The 17805-nt window shown below is 39.0% G+C and overlaps 1 protein-coding gene across 3 annotated transcripts in view; it reads left to right on the top strand.

Moving 5' to 3' along the window:
* Window positions 1–17805, top strand: part of PHKA2 (phosphorylase kinase regulatory subunit alpha 2) — an 852423-nt gene that overhangs the window by 367940 nt on the left and 466678 nt on the right. For all 3 annotated transcript variants that reach the window (XM_086934344.1, XM_086934343.1, XM_086934345.1), the window contains one exon: window positions 1495–1573. In XM_086934344.1, the coding sequence (XP_086790470.1) occupies window positions 1495–1573 (79 nt within the window). The remainder of the gene's footprint in view (window positions 1–1494; window positions 1574–17805) is intronic.

Below are 17805 nucleotides of genomic sequence, written 5' to 3'. Positions count from 1 at the left end.
ATGGTATTTATTTAACACAATTGGCACTTTGAGGTGAACATGTCGTTAAGCTGGAACATTTCCAAAGAATACTATGAAAAGAAAGGGGAAATGACATGCAACACTGTGAATGAAGATAAACAGTGAAAGAGCATTATTGTGTTATAACATGAAGACTCTGTGAGGTCAAAGCAGGTTGGACTTTTTGTGTGATTTTCATAATAAATACACAATTGTCTGCTAAGTACTAGTAAATTTGTTTTAATGGCAACTTGTTGGTATATGTTAATTATGGACTGATTTTCCTAGAGAGAGAAGAAAGATATTTTAAAAAAAAATTAAATTTCTTTTATGTTACTTTTTAAAATGTAATGATGCACATATTTCTATGGTATTAAATTCCATTTTTAACAGTTTTAAGACTCTAACAGTTATTGTAGTTTATTAAAAACATAACTTACTACATTTTTTACAAATAAAATTAAAAATGTGAGAGGTGAGGGTAAGCTATTTTAATTTTAAAGTATTGTCTAAAAAGTAATATTTACAAATGTGTCAATATAATTAAATTAATTTAAAAGATAAAACACATTTTGGAGTAGTCTGTTCTGTCTTTTGCAATAATTGGACATTTGTTAATATTATTTGTCGAAAATTATTTAGCATTTTTATTGTACTTTAAATTCATTTTATGTATTTGATTTTTTTAAGTAAAAATCAACTTTATAGAATTTTTGAATATTTTCCATTAGGGAATTCTCTGTCTTAGTGCGCAGATCTCTACAAACAGTTGGAAAGTAACTGATAGTAATTTTACACTCACTCATAAATTCAGATTTAGGAGACTCCACCCTAATTGAAGAGGGTGGAAACGTTTAAGTGTACACATAGGTATAAATCACCACTTGGAAATGATGAATAGCAAAAAAGTGAACAGTTCAGTGTCGGAGTAGATTTACTCATGCAAATTACCTTTGTGAATTGGGCCCTGATTTTTCATCCAGTACATTTAGCACCTAACATTTGCATGCATACCCTGCTTTGCCATACATCCTTTAGAAGTCAATAAAACAAATGCCACTACATTGGAAGATGAGAGCCCCAGTTTGTGGTGTGAACTATATAAATAGTGAAAATTGTATTTATAATCACTAGTTATTTGGCGGTTGATTTGAATATCTGGTAACTGCACTTAAACTACACTACATGCACAACTTTATATCTGTTTGCCAAAACAGGGACACCCAATTGATTTTAGATTCATAGGGTGGTGTGAACCCAAATCTGTTGATTATTTTCTTTACTTCTATATTTGCTTGTATGCATACACGGAGGCAAAGCCATATTAAATATTATTCTTTTAAAATATGATATAAAGAATGTAATCCATCCCATTCTTTCCCAGCTATTGAATGTCACCCTTTAAATGTCTAAAATCGGAGATTGGTTCAAGAGCAGGAATGGATTTGCTTCTGTGACATTGGTGTAACCTATTTCTTTCCATGTTTCCTAAAGGGATTTCTAGCTCCTGGTGAAATTGATCCTTTAAACAGAAGATTTTCAACAGCGTTCAAACCAGATGTTGTGGTACAAGGTTTGTTTGTTTATTTATGTAGAATGTTTAGAATCAATTGTGAATGCAATTTGTTCATGTATGTACATGTCAAGATAAACACACTGAGAAAAAGGGGTACGCATCTGCCTTTGGTAAGGAGTGGACTGCAATTATACGTACTCCAATTAGATGTTGCTGGTACTGACATAGCTCTGAATGTCCTGCAAATGATTTCAAGGAATAGAAAAATTTAAACAGTAAAATAATAAGGTGTAGAATAAAGGGAAGTACCTGGAGTTAAATGCCATATTAAAGACACACACAAATGTCAAGTGCGCTAACAGATGATGAATCAAAAATTAGATTGGATTGTACCTGTTTTCTTTGAGGCAAAATACAATTGGAAAAAACTAAAGAAAATAGAAAAGACAATATATAGAAAAAACTAACTGCAAACAATTGCATGAATGAATGGAAGGGTGGTGAAGGGATACAAGACAATGTTATTCAATAGGGAATCAGGAACAGGCCTTGAGCAAAGGTGTCACTAGGCAATTTTGCTGTGAATTTGTGCTGTTTAACTAACCCCCCTGGGGTGGGCAGGACCCGGGGAGCACTGCGAAATGTTCCTTTTGGTGAGGAGGGCGCTTGGTCCCCCCTCCCTGAGCCTCAAGGTGGCTTCAAGGACCCTATCTTACGGTCCATATGTCAAATAAGGGGAGGGAGGCCACACGGCCACCCTTCCCTCTTGATTTCATTTTTGTACGTAGGGGTTAGAGCCCCCAGGGCTTATTAAGGCCTAGGGGGGGTGCCCCCTCCCCTTAACATATATTTTTTGACCCTGGAGGATGAAATCCTGGGGCACTATTGGACCGGGGAGAGGACTGTGTGCCCCTTTCTTCTTAACATATATGTTTTGGCCCCAGGGGATGGGGACCCCAAGGCCACTGTTGGCTCAGGAACATTACAAAAAACAAAGGATTTTTTAAGAGCCACCCTATATTATGTCTGTTGATATATATATATATATGCACACAATTGTGGCTGTTCCCCGAGCCTCTGATTCGGCGGGCACACGGCAGGGGTAGCCACCCCCTTCAATATTCACACAGTTTCACCGGCACGTTCCCTCCTCCAGTCACGGGAAGAAACCACACAGGAGCCGTGGCCTCAATTCAATATGCAGTTTATTGCGAGCACAACGACCTACGCTTTTCGGAGTAAGATTACTCCTTCCTCACGTGAGGAAGGAGTAATCTTACTCCGAAACGCGTAGGTCGTTGTGCTCGCAATAAACTGCATATTGAATTGAGGCCACGGCTCCTGTGTGGTTTCTTCCCGTGACTGGAGGAGGGAACCTGCCGGTGAAACTGTGTGTGTATATATATATATATATATATATATATATATATATATATATATATATATATATATATATATATATATATATATATATATATATATATATATATATATATATATATATATATCACAAATCCTCGAACCTCCACGCTGGCAGCGCGGCGAAAGAAGAAAGCAGACCCCACGTTTTACAGGCAGGATGATATTTTTATTTGAGACCCTTCAAATGACGCGTTTCGAGTACGTTGTACTCTTGTTCACACACCGTTGAAACAGTCAGCCTTCAAATTTATATGCTTTTTTTCCCTGACCTTCCTAAGGGCCACACCTCCTGTTGTGTATCACATGACTGAGTGCATAGACATAGAAATAGGTACAACCATTAAAATACGGAATACAGACGACTGAAAATATAGTGTAATCACTAAATCACAATAGTGTCATACAAAAAATAATATATATGAGCATATAGTGTATAATACATTATATACAAAAATACATATTATAAACACATGTGAAATCAGTCATAATGTAAAAAACCAAAAATGTATATATATATCATATTTGAACATTGTCCTTTTCCCAATTGACGTTATTGCACTAATTTCTATACAGGCCTGCAAGAATATCATAACTGCTTGAATGCAGAAACGCCCGGCATGCGGGCTATAAAAGTGACTGGTACTGGAAAAATCTCTGCCTGAATGCAGTAGTCCAAAGGACAGATATAAAGTGCCTAGTGCAAATTGTACAAATTCGCAATCCAGTATCAAAATTTAAACGTGAAAGCCTTAAATCATGAGATGGTACATATAGGTGACAGCTAAATTGTGTAATGCCCACGAGCTAATGTCTACAATATTCATTAAAAATTCATAATTCATGAATTTACACATTTCATAAATATTAAGACCTATATACAGATATTTACAAAAACTAAAAGTGACTAAATATGTACACTTAATGTGACTTAATCACCTCTAACTAAGTGCTCCTATGAGTTTGTGCCCGTGTAGGTGACAAAAATAATTAAATAGCAAAAAGGAAAATGGAATCATAAGATATTATGTACAGTCCCGGCAAAAGACTAGGAAAAAGGAAGTATTAGCAGTGTAGATAAAACACACGTATTGTCAGTGTATATGAAATATATACAAATTATCGTTGTTTGGAGTGTGTGTTTAATACAAAAGCTCAGTGGGCTATCAAAAATCAGAATTTTCAATGCATTCTGAAATTAATGTATATAGCCAAAGTTAGTCAATGATTCAGTAAACAGGAAGGCCTCGCCCTCCTAGAAGTAGCTGGGGGAGACATATATACAGGTGGGGATGTTTCCTATCCTAAGAAAACCCTTACTTATAGGAAGTTATGGAGATGCTCAGTTGCGTTAAGTCCATTTGGTTGCTTACTATCTAACGCCACAATGTACTGAGTCTCTAATCTTCTAAGAATTTTGTCCCTATCTCCCCCCCGTCTCAAGATGGGTACTGCATCTATGACATAGTATTTTAAACACGCCAGGTCCCTGGCGTGAACCATGTCGAAATGACGTGCCACGGGGTAGGTGGAGTCATGGTTAACTATTGCCCGGAGATGCTGCAATATCCTCACATGCACCTGCGACCTGGTGCTACCTACATAGCTTAGGCCACAGGTGCACGCTAAGACATACACAGCAAACTCCGTGCGGCAATTAAAGTTACCCCTAATTGCCACCTTGGTGCCGGAAAAAGGATTGTCGTAGTGTGTGGTGTTTTGCCCAAATTTGCAAGCACGGCACGAGCTACACTTGAAAAAGCCCTTTTTGGTGAGCCAGTCACTGCCACTGACTAGTTCCGGGCTAGATCTAACTAGTTTGCTGTGCATGCTATAGGCTCTTTTAAAGGTAACAACAGGTTTGTCAGATACTCTGGAATTTAAAACACCATCGGTTTTTAAAATAGGCCAATGCCTATTGATGATTGCTTTAATTTGTCTTTGTTGACGGCTATATGAAATGATGAGCCTGGGCGCTAGATCACTATTGGCAACCTCTGGGGGTTTAGATGACAGAAGGGACACTCTAGACCTTTCTTGTGCTTTTGTTAAAGCTCTTGAAAGGGTGGATTCCTTATAGCCTCTGGCCCTCAAACGTTCCAACATAGCTGTTACTCCTTCTTTGAACTTCTCTTCACTATTGCAGATTCGCTTTAGTCTTAGAAGTTCCCCTAGGGGGATACTCTCGATTACATGCCTTGGATGACCACTGCTGGCATGTAAAATACTATTGCCAGCAGTGGGTTTTCGGTGTAAAGAGGTTACAATGTTGTTCCCCATGATGTCAACATGTACATCCAAAAATTGGGCTGAATGTCTGCTTATGTTAGAAGTGAAAAAAAGATTACTGGAGTTAGTGTTAAGTGCATTGACAAACTGCTGTGCGTTAGTTGTGTCACCATTATAAACACAGAAAACATCATCAATAAATCTCATCCAGTACAGGACATTGTTAAAACCCGGTGTGGCCACAAGATCCCGCTCCTCCCACCAGCCCACGTGTAAACACGCGTAGCTGGGGGAGAAGCAGGAACCCATGGCAACACCCCTAGTCTGCCTCCAAATATCTTTGCCATACAGGAAAAAAATGTTATTTAGACACCAGCTTACTAGATCACTAAGCATTTTGTTGTGACCATAGTACTCACATGTTCTCTGTCCTAAGTAATGTTTTATCGCCTCAATACCTTTACTGTGTTCAATGCAGGTGTACAATGATTCAATGTCCAATGTAATAATGCACCACTCTGTTTGCCATTGAATCGTGTTTAGTTTGGACAAAAAATCGCCGGTATCTTTGATATAGCTGGCAAGACCTTTGACATGACCCTGCAGAAAGTAATCAATGTAGCGGGAAACATTTTCACCCACGCTTCCAATTGCAGAGATGATTGGTCTGCCTGGAGTTGGGTGACGCATTTTATGGATCTTAGGAATTAAGTATAAATGTGGCATTACGGGATTTTCCACATGTAGAAATCCGAATTCTTCAGATGAAATCAACTGTTCCCGTTTGTAGGACAATAGCATGCGTTTTAAAGTGTCTCGGGCTCGCTTATATTCAATTCCGCTGCTGATCGTATAACAATCATTGTCACTCAGTTGCCTGGATGCCTCCATCATGTAGTCTTTTCTAGGCCAAAGAACGATGTTTCCTCCTTTATCCGACGCATTGATTACTATATCTTGATTTTTGCTGAGTTTTGCCATTAGTTGGTTGTACTGGACAAGTTGGGAGCTGTGTTTCTTCTCCCTTATATGCCTTTGTCTGTGTATTTGACGATTGAGTGTTTTCAAATCCTCCACCACACACTCGTGGAATATATCCACGGCATCCTTTGGCATGATTGGGACAAATTTACTAGCTGTCTTGAAAGGGCTTTCCCCTGCTCCTCTTTGTGCCACATCTATGGCGCGAAGCTGATCCTGGGTATTGGATGTATCATCATCATTCATGTTAGCAGTAGAACCAGATCCTAAGTCACACAAAGTTAAAAGAGTTCTTGCGTTACTTGCAGTGGTTAGAGTAGCCTCGCCAGGCAGATGACTGGTTTCAGTGCGGTTGGTTTCTTTTGCCTGTGGTTTGATTGCAAAGAACTTTTTGAGTTTGAGTTTTCTGATAAACAAGAAAACGTCCGCTCTGGTGCCAGTATAGTTGAAGGAACTTTCTGGACAGTAATTTAAACCGAGGGACAACAGCTGTTGTTCTGCTGTTGATAGAGTTAAATTTGATAAATTGGTTATGGTGCTCGCCATGTCTATTGGTGTTTGTTGTTCTTTTTCTTTTTGTACCAGGGCTTCTTTTTGTTTTGCGGCTGATTTGGCGCGTTGCCGCCTTGCTTTGCGCCTGAAGTTGCGCCGCTTCCTGCGCCATTGTTCTGTGTTCTTGGTCGTAGGGTTCTGAGTCGGTCCTCTACTAAAAAATCAACCTCCTCTCCTAGGTCCAAAACTGTTTGTGACTCACTATCCTGGTTAAGACTGGCTATTGAACCATTAGTGCTACATGAGCTAGAAAGAGACACAGTGTCTTGGTCAGAGGCATTCATAGTTTCTTGTTCGTTGCCGACATTAGAATATTGCGTCAATTTTGCTTGGTTGGATAGTTGACGCTGTTTTCTTGCCTGGTCGAATTTTCTTGAGAAAGTGTAAATCCGACCCATTTCATAGTCCTCAAGCACAACGACCTACGCGTTTCGGAGTAAGATTACTCCTTCCTCACGTGAGGAAGGAGTAATCTTACTCCAAAACGCGTAGGTCGTTGTGCTCGCAATAAACTGCATATTGAATTGAGGCCACGGCTCCTGTGTGGTTTCTTCCCGTGACTGGAGGAGGGAACCTGCCGGTGAAACTGTGTGAATATATATATATATATATATATATATATATATATATATATATATATATATATATATATATATATATATATATATATTACCTACTGGCGGTCACCAGTAGGTAGTTATAGTTAAGACCTACTTTCCATAGGAAATCCACAACATTCTATTTGGAATAACTTTGGCGTCAGTGGACAAATCTTCGCACTTCTCTCCAAGAAAATGGCCTGCCCGGTTCCACTGCTTCCCTGAAAGTTTGGGGATGATTCGTCAAGTGGGGGCCGAGAAAATAGGGGGATCCCAAAACATGTTTTCCCCATGCAATTTTCCATAGGGACCTTTAGCCAGGGCTACAGCCCGAACGGCTTTAAACCGAATTTGGCAGAGAGGTAGAGTTTTGTTCGCAGATTGTGCTTTTTGTTAAATGGTGTAAATCCGTTCAGTAGTTCCTTAGAAAATCACAAGTAAAATCATAGCGCTATCTAGAGACGGAGTACAGCACGCGTACGGATTTCCGTACAATTACGAGCACGAACTGCATGCTGATTGGCTGTCAACTGTGGGCAACACTCCAAACCAGGAAGTGTTGGCAGTCATCTTGTTCGTCGCTAGAAGCGACTCACAAGAAAACAGTAAAACAAAGTTGAGAAATAAGGAAAGGGGGCAGGGTAGAAACATCCTGACCCTCTAGGCTTGCTCAGGGGGTTGTACATGGATCTTTAAGCTCAATTTTTTTTTTTAAATAAGAAATCGGGGGGTGCGCGTATGGTATACGCGCGCAGTGGAAAAGGGAAATAAAAAATAGAAGTCCGTTTTATTCATTAGGTTCCGGTGGGGCAAATTTCGGGGGCAATTTTTTTCATAGTGGGGGGCTTGTAAGGTGCCCGGAGCACCGGGGAACGCCACCCCTCTGTGGTTTTATTTTGAAGTATGCGGGGGGTTACGGTCCTCTTCCCCTTAGTCTCGGGGACCATCACCCCGACAAGGCTTTTTAAAAAAAATATATTTTTTTTAAAGTGTGTTTTCAGCTCTCCCTCTCTCTCTCCCCGTACACGTTGCAGGGACCGCCACCTTCCTGAGGCTGTAATATGTAAAATTACCTTCCAGCCCTGGGTAACTGCACTCCCAGGTTTTTTTTAATGTTGGTGAGGGGTTCGCGCTGCCCCCCTCTTGGAACCCTTGGTGGCCCTGGTGTCCACCATCTCCCAGGGTCGGTTCTTGCAGTGTCTCGGGGTGCGTACTTCCGGGGCACTGCTGTTTGGTATGGTAGGGTGGTACCGACGCTGCTTCCACTTTACCACAGGAAACTGCTTTCCTATTTGAAAAAGAGAGCAAGTTAATCTGTTCTCTCTTTTAAGAAAGCAGATTGTTTTTCGAAAGAGAGAGCGGCATATAAGGTGATGTCTCTGATAAAGCAATGCGGGCTCATGAAGGAGGCAGGGAGTTGTCTGGGATTGTGGGGGCATTGGGGCTAAAAAAATAGTTCTTTTTAAGAACTAACTTTACTGGTCAAAAAAAAAACTATATTTCTATGATAGTATGTAAAACTTTCCGTTTGTTTTTGGTGCACCAATTGTACCCTCGTTTCCAAGCCCACGTTTTTTTCTTTTTCTTCAAGTTCGCCAAGCAAACCTCTCCTCATTTCAGGTATTAAATTTGCCGCTTTCTTTTCCCGGCCGTGTGTGTCATCCTCTGCTATACTTTTGTAATATATTAATAAACATATTGTATCTATGTTTATTTGAAATGTAGCGTCCAGGTGCCAAACGTTGATTACATACTCCGTCCACCGCCATTTTAGTAGTTTTTCTCCGTTATTTTTATTATACCTGTTACTTTCATTTTACTCTCTGCTTATCTTCTCTAAGATCCATGAGATTTCCTGGCACAGACACCACAGTGTTTGTCCTTGGCCTCAGATCTTATGTCTTGGTCACATGTATACCTAAAAAACTGATTTGAAGAACGTAAGCCAGAGCCACTACAACGCGTGTTCATCAACACAAAGATATTATTAAGATTATGCGTTTATCAAGCGTGGTAAATGTTTACTAGTTGTAAAAGCATGCATGGTAAAGCCATATGCGCGCTAATGGCTTCGAGGTGACGATCACGCGTGGTTATGACCGCGTGGTAATGGCTGTTTCCCCCCAGGACACTGCAGGAACCGGGTCTAGGCGTGGTGGACTCCAGGGCACCAGGCAGAGGGCACGCAGCCCCTCTCATACAATATAGAAATCTTTGTGGGGTGATTGTTTCCGTGGTTTGAGGGGCGTCATTGAGGCCCTCACTTAATTTTGTAGGGTGGTAGGTTTGCATGGGAAAATGTCGCAAGAGGTTTGTAAATGTAGTACACATTGTTTTGTATTAGTATGATTTCTTTACCATGTTGTAGTGTACCCAGAGAAAATATAAGTCAGTACTTTGAAATCTTATTCTTGAACATCTTACTATAGTACTTCAAATATAAATATTATTTTTATTGTGGACCGTCAACCTCCCACAAAAAAAAGAAGTATGTTGTTTTTTTAATTAACTTTTATGAAAAGAATAACTGTAAACAAAACTTAATGATAACTATATTATAAAGAACTAGAAAAATAACTTCAAAAAAACAATATTATGAACAAATTGTGATGTGGACTCCAAAGGACGTTGGATTGGTAATCTGCAAAATAAAAAAGAAAATTAGAGTTTAGAATTATGTAGATGTGAGCAAATGAGATGAAGCATTGCAAGTCAAGGTAACAGTACGATTTTACGTGTGCAGTGTTCCTGGTACATTTTGCTTCTGTTATAGTGCCGCGTTCAAGTGGTGTCTATATGGAAGTGCCAACTGCGTCAGTGACACTAAAGTGGCACAACGGAATTGTAAATACGCCGACTTATTTCTAATGCATTGTAATGAAGGCATTGTATATCTAGGCCTCTGTGCTTACCGTTGTATAAACACTGCGGCCAGTGGAATTCACAACTTGAAGACACATTTGCTTCTACATGTCAAAGCAGACAGCATTTTCTATAAGTTTAAAAGAGAAAGAGAAATGATGTCACAGAGAGTGAGAGAGAGAAAGAGAGAGAAAACAACATTAAAACTGTCTCGCAGAGTATGGAGTTGAGATTTTTTCTTGAAAAGTTAGACGTAGATTTACACGCTGCTTGCGTCACTTTTCCCCATGTTAAAAGTAACACAAAAGTGGCGTAATAAGCTTGTAGATCTGTTTGTCAGACTGTTGTAACCTGTCTGTTGTCAGTGCTCGGGGGGTAATTATATATTTTACACAGTGAAGCTGGTGCACACTACCCACTCACTCCTTTCATAGATAATTTGTTGTTTCGGAAGCAAAATTATTTGTCACCTAGTGCCATTGGCGTTATTGAAAGATGGTGCTCTACGTGTGGAAGAAGCCTTCACTGTAATCAAGAGAGTTAATCATTTCAGTTCAGATATGGTTGTATACAGCAGAGTGGAGATAGCAGCGTCCAAATCTTTAAAAAAGAAAAAGAAATGATGTGAGAGAGTAAGAAAGAGAAAGGGAAAAAAGGACATTAAAACGTGGGAGAGACACACACGACAGGGGAGGGGTACGTGAAGTCAGAGGCGTTAAACACAGTCAAAAATATCGGGGTGGGGGAGCTAGAAAAAATATGGGTTGGAGGCTATAGTTCAAGCAAAAAGAAGAGTGGAGCTGCAGGGGCTGTAAGCGGGGGGGGATTATCAAAGCCTCATTAACAAGGAAAATGTCTTTAAAAGACCTGTGATGTACTCGGGTGCGACTGTGTGTGGGCTCAGGAAGCTATGTCATCCTAGCTGAAGCCCCGTTAGCCCAATGTTTTTTTTGCGCCTGTCCAATGTTTTTTTTGTGCCTGCTGCACACTACATATTCTCTCCTTTGACAGATAACTTCTCGTTGTTTCAGAAACAAGCTTGTTTGCTCACCTTGTGCTATTTCCGTTGTCCGTGTTACATAATCCATCCTGAAGCTGTACATCTAAAAGATATTAAAAGAAAGAGGTTATGATTGGTAATTCTTGCTATAATAATTTGGAGTTAGATAATATCGCGCTTTTATAGACGTTGATTGTCAGATTTCTACAAACTGTTTGTATTGTGAATATATTCAGGACATTTCAGAGATCATAAAAACGTTACTGCTATTGGGAAAAAAATTAAACATGTAAAATAATACATTATGTAGGAGTGCGTTCGTGTAAAATACTAAGTCACATTTTTGTATGTAGTCAGCTACAACCCTTTGACTCCTTCCGATGCATACTCAAACCTCACTGCTCACCTTTTCGTGGAAAAGACGCCTTCTTCATGAGGTAGTTCCGATCTCCAACAAAGAAGTCTCATATATGGTGCAGAGTCTTGATATCTCTATGGCTAACAACATATTCGTGCTCCCATCATCATCATCGCAGGTTCTTCACCCGCTCAGTGCTTCGGGCACCACTAACTCAGTGCCCAAAGAGGCCACGCATGTGGTAGTGGGCCCCTTGTTCGGTGCTTTGGGATCAACTCTAAAATTGCTTACAACACGTGCGCTCCGTCTTTTTTATACATAGGGTCACGTGTGTAGTGACGGATACGCTGAATGGGTGTGGTGTGGGTGTATACCAGTCATGAGGGAGTGTGTGGGTCGATCCGACAACTAGACTTGCAACTAAGAAATCACTACAATGGAAATTTGGGCTTTATAGTGTTGTTGTGTTTTCCTGGTACCGTAAGAGGGGCTTTCTTTTTTATTATTGTATAATGCGTTCCAAAAACTAGTTGTGGTAGCGTGCTTTTAAATTAAACTGTGAAGTCTGCTTACGAGGTTGTTGAGTGTGGAAGTATTTTTTTTCTATTTTCTTTTCTATTATAATTGTGCTGACTTTTCTCCTTTAGCGTGCAGTACTATATTATTTTATAAAATGTATACGTGTTGAAATTATCTTTGAAAGTAGAATGTAAGCATGTAAGCTACTGTTTGCGATGAAAAGCAATGCTGGTTCCCGCAGGAAGTGGGGAGCCGGCTGGGACCGAGGAGGCCTTGGGGTCTTCCCACAGTCCGCAACGTTACATTTGAGCCCCGGGGGATGGGGTCATCTGGGATTATGAAAAATTAGTGATAAAGGCTATTTTTTATGGTTGATTTATGGTACGCGTACCAAGCGCGTATGGACGGCGTACGGTGCGAAGATTGGAAGTCGTCCCATTAGCGTACTGAAGGAAGAAAAAGAAGAATTTTTTTCAGATACTTATGAAGTGTATGTGTTTAGATGTATTGTGGCTCTAAAAAGAGCCCTTGTGTTTATTGGGAGATTTTAGTACCTACAAGTAAGTATCAATGCAGAGTCTAAAGTTCAAGAGTAATACTCTATTTCCCTCATTTGTAAAATGTACACTGTCTCTCCTATAGATGCCATCCATATTGAAACGTAGATTGTTGTGATAGATGGACCCCATTCTATAGTCTCTGAGAAAGGCAGAAACAGATTTATTCACATGTTTCCTAGCTTTTTCAATCTGTGGACATTAGTGGTTGCACCACTTCCATTTCTCCCTTTGGCATATATTAGAATATACAAAGGCAGTTTTGGGGAACAGTGTCATCAATTGTTGAAAGGTGTCCTTCATAAACATTTCCAGACCTACCCCTGTCAAAGTGCCTAGGTTATTGCCACCACAGTGCACAATTATGGGGTCAGGGTGTTGGAGATGTAAAAAGGATTTCACCAATGGCATCAATTGATGCCACTTTAATCCTCTCTGTCCAATCCATTTAATGTCTACATTTGGTAAACGTAGGTCTTTGTGAATTCTTTTCTGTTGTGCGTACCTATGGCTCCAGAAAATATAGCTGTGTCCCACAATCCATACTGTAAACATCTTGAAGACAGATCTGTATGCACTCTGAAGGTCTCTGTAAATGAAATGGCAGTTTGAAAAGTAAGACTTTTCTAAAATGGTGGACAACATGCAGTTTTGAAAAAAAAAAAGAAATGATTTGTTGTTCGACAATATTCTACACTAAGCTAGGATGCATGTTTCTGTTCTTTAAAAGTCTGATTTTTATTGGTTGAGAAAAAGTGATAGAAAAGAATGTTACATAAGATAAGCTGGTATATTCTCAAGTCAAGCACACTTGCTGTTTTAATTTGCAACAATGTATGATGAACTTTTCACCTGTGTGCTGAGTTTGCTGGCAGATTGTGGAATGGGGGAAGGGTTGAAAGTTTTGTCAGTTGGAAAGGGTGCAAAAGTTCAAGCAATATAAAAGTGTGTTTCGTTTTGATTTAATGTGGGAATAAATGTGATTTTTTAATTTATTTGTATATGTGTGTATGTGTGTAGATTGAGTGTGTAGATTGACAGGAAAAGTTTGCTATTTGCTATAGGACTTCCTGTCCCCCTAGGACTGCTTAGGGGAGTTTACAATGATTTGCAAGGTCAAAGTCTTGGATGGGCTTTGTAGAGCCTTTGATGGCCGTGGGGACCCCCACCTATCAGGGCCGGCTCCTGTAGTGTTATGGGGTGCCTATCCCTGGGACACTGCTGTTTGCTATGGTAGGGCGAGAGTTCTCTTTCAAGTAGGAAAGCAGATTGCTTTTCGTCTGAGAGAGGAGCATCTAAGCTGGTCTCTCTGACAAAAAAGAATGCTGGCTCCCGAAGGACGCAGGGAGTCGGCTGGGACCGTGGGTGTTTTGGGGCTCTCGCCACGGTGCTGAACGTTATATTTGAGCACCGGGGGATGGGGTCACCGGGGACTGAAAAAAAATAGTGATAGATGCTACTTTTTTTTTTGCTGTATATTTAGTATACGTGTACTGTGCGAATTCTGAAAGTCGTTTCGTTTCACATAAGCGTACGTAAGCAAGAAAAAATCAATAAAAAATATTTTTTTTCAGATATCAAGTTTATGTTTCTATATGTTGGTTGCTTGTAATGAGACCTTTTCTCTTTATTGGTACTTATAAGTAAGTGCTTATGCATAGTCTAAAATTGTTGAGGAGCAGTGTTTTATACAGTGCTGAACTTTTGACCTCTGTTGACGGTTGACTTTTGCATGATCTGTTGGGGGTAGGGTGGAAAGTTATGTTAGTTGGAAAGGTTTTGCAATGTTAAAGCAATAGAAATGTGTGTTTCGTTTTGAATTAATGTTTGAAGGATGTTAATTGGTTGTTTATATGTATGTATGTGTAAAATGAGAGGGAAAATGTTCAATTTTGCTGGAAACACTGAACTAGAGAGATTCTATATAAGAATATCTACTGTGTGAGTGGTATTCTTCTTAATCTGGAAATCAATTTGAAAGGTGAGTTGATAAATTGTATGGGATTGTGTGTGGTGCATCTTTGTACATTAAAGAATTATGGGGCATATTATCAAGACAGGTGATAACATTTTCGCCACTTTATCGGCAGAAAACTGCTGATAAAGCGGCGATAATGGGTTTGATAATATGCTCTATGGAATTCCAATCAAAGCCCATGTTAGATGTCCTTCACATCTAACATGGGCTCCGATTGGTATATATAATTTGCAGTTGAAATTGCTAGAGACAGTTCTCAAGAGAGTCAAACTTCTGCTCCGTTGAGTCAGGACCCACTAGGAGAACCAATTGTTCAAAATGAAGCAGCAACTGCTATGGAAGAGGTGGAAACAGCAATGTATCAAGGTCAAGAAGATGCTAGAAACTTAAATTTGGAAGAACAACTAAATTTGAGCAGGATGAAATATATGAGCAAGTGACCGAACAGATTGACCATGGATTACTTCATGAGAAGAAAGAGTGCTCTTGCTCATCATTTGAACGTATCCAAATGTACGTGAGTGGACAAGCTGGAACAGGCAAAAGTGTTTTAATTAAAGTAATCAGACGTTTTCTACAGAAAACAACTGAGTCGCATTTGTCTTGTGTTGTCACTGCTCCAACTGGATTAGCAGCCCACAATACTAAAGGAATTACTTTACATCGTTTATTAATGCTACCAGTTGAGCATGAAAACAAATTAGAATACCACAAGCTATCTGGAGAAGCTTGTGAAGTTTCAAGAGTTTTGAGGAAAATTAAACTTCTTATTATTGATGAGGTAAGCATGGTATCAAGCTTAATGTTTGCTTTTGTGCATTTAAGAATGCAGCAAATTCTTAAAACAGAGTATGACGTATTATTTGGAGGAAAGCACGTCATAGTTTTTGGAGATCTTCTACAACTTACTCCTGTAAAAGGACAACCAGTGTTTAAAACACTGCTGCATGAAGCTACTAGAACGTCTTTGGGGAGTATTGGAAATGTAAACATTTGGTCATATTTTGAGTATAAGGAACTAATTACAAATATGCGACAAGCAAATGAAGTTGATTATGGAACTATTCTTCCAGCTATAAGAATTGGAAAAATGACTGGACATGGCAAACAAGCTTTACAGAGACGATTACTTTCCAATTTGTTTCCAAATGAAAATATTGTACCAGAGAAAATATACATGACAATTGCAGAAAATAAATCTGTAATCTGCTTAATGCCAACATTACGTGAATGTTCTAAATTAAATGAAGAAATGTTGAAGTTGGAAAATGACGAAATTTTAAAATTGGAAGCTATTGATAAAATAGAACATGAAGGAATCACTATTATTTTGAGTGAAAAGTTGAAGAGGAAATTGGATTCTTTAGAGAAATCGATAAGTAAAACTGCTGGTTTAGAAAAGAATTTGTATGCAGGTGTAAACTGTAGGGTAATTTTACGACGTAATTTGAATGTGGAAAAAGGTTTAGTAAATGGAGCAATGGGTAAAGTTGTTGATTTCGTTAATTATGTAAATAGAGATGGTGTTGAATTTTTGAAAATCAAATTGAAGAAGTACAACAATTTAGTCGTTCAGCTCGGTTTTTGCTTGTAAAAGATTTGTATGTTCGCAGAAAACAGTTTCCTGTTCCTTTGGCGTATGCAGTGACCATTCATAAATCTCAAGGTTTAAGTGTAGATAGTGCTTTAGTGAATATTGGAAGTACCGTGTTTAAAGAGGGTATGGCATATGTCGCTTTGTTTCGAGTCAGAACTTTATCTGGATTGTACTTGATTGATTTTGATGAGACAAAGGTTAGTGCAGATGTAAATTGTGTGAAAGAGTATAATAGGTAAAAAAGAGAATATGCACCTCATTTAGGTCAATATACAGTATTTGAAAAGCGTGTAGTAGGTAGAAAAAGATTTGAGACTATCTGGAGTGAAAATGTAGAGAAAGAAAAAAAACAAGATGAAGTTGTGCCTGCGAGCAAAAAGAAAAAGGACAGTGTTGAAGAGAATGTTGGTTATCGGTTTGAAAATAGTTGTGGTGTCAAGTGCTATGCTAATGTAGTTGTTAATGTTGTTTTTGTTGAAAATCGGGACAAAAGATTCTGTTCATTGTTGTATTCTTTTTATGAGAAATGTAGTAGTGATGAAAGTAAAATACAAAGTGTTTCTGATATTCGAAATTTTTTGGACATATGTTCTGTTCTGGTTCTCGTCAATTTACGCCGAATATTTAGCAAGATTATCAGGAATTTTTAATGTTTATGCTTGCTGTACTGGAATAGGAAGGTATAGATATTGAAAACCTTTTTGGCCTTTCTTATACATGGCAACATGACTGTCAAAATTGTTTGTTTACATGGAGCACTAACATAGACACTGAAAGATTCATATATTTGACTTTACCTGACTGTGAATCAGTGTCTTTTAACAATCTAATTAGATGAGCAAGTCAAAACATGGAGTGTAGCCAATGTAAATCAGAAATGCCATCAACATTATTTATACAAAGATATGGACAGGATGTCATTTTAATGCTGCAACGTTGTAGAGCTGATGAAAGAAAATTGTAAACTTTAATTAAAAATTTTGTAGCTGGTCAAGTTTCAATATCAGGAAGAACTTTTGCAGCTGTTGCAATTACTTTTCATGATGGACTTTCTACAACATCTGGACATTACACTGTTTATTTAAGCTGTCTGAAAGGTTGGATACATTATAAGGATAGTCAATTAGTTTTTTAGCAACGTTTGCCTAAAGAGTTACCAAATTCTTACCTAATATTTTTAAAGCCAAACTTTCAAGATCAAAATTTGGCTTTTCTGGATTATTGCTATTGAGTATTTTGTAAGTGAGGGCGAGGAGCTTGAAGGTGATCATCATGTTGATATTGAGGCAGTGTAGGTGTATCAGGTGGTGGGTGATGTGTCTGCAGCAGGGGACATTGATGATCACTCAGGTGGAGGCGTTTTGGATTTGTTGTAGTTGTTGCAGGTGTTTGGCTGGAATTGCTGTGTAGAGTGTTTTGTCACAGTGTAGTCTGCTGCTGATGAGGGCTTGTGTCACTGTTCTTCTTTTGGTTAGGATCCACTTGTAAATGTTGCGGAGTATGTGGAGTGTGATATAGCAGTACGAGGAGATGGTGTAGACTTGCTTACACATGGAGAGGGAGGAGTTGAGGATGAATCCTAGGTTGTGGACATGGTTTGTAGGTGTTGGTACTGTCCACAGTGTAGTTCGCTAGCAG

This window comes from Lissotriton vulgaris, chromosome 8 (assembly GCF_964263255.1).
Source record: "Lissotriton vulgaris chromosome 8, aLisVul1.2, whole genome shotgun sequence".
Classification (NCBI taxonomy): Eukaryota; Metazoa; Chordata; class Amphibia; order Caudata; family Salamandridae; genus Lissotriton; species Lissotriton vulgaris.
This window is presented reverse-complemented; position numbering and strand designations above follow the sequence as displayed.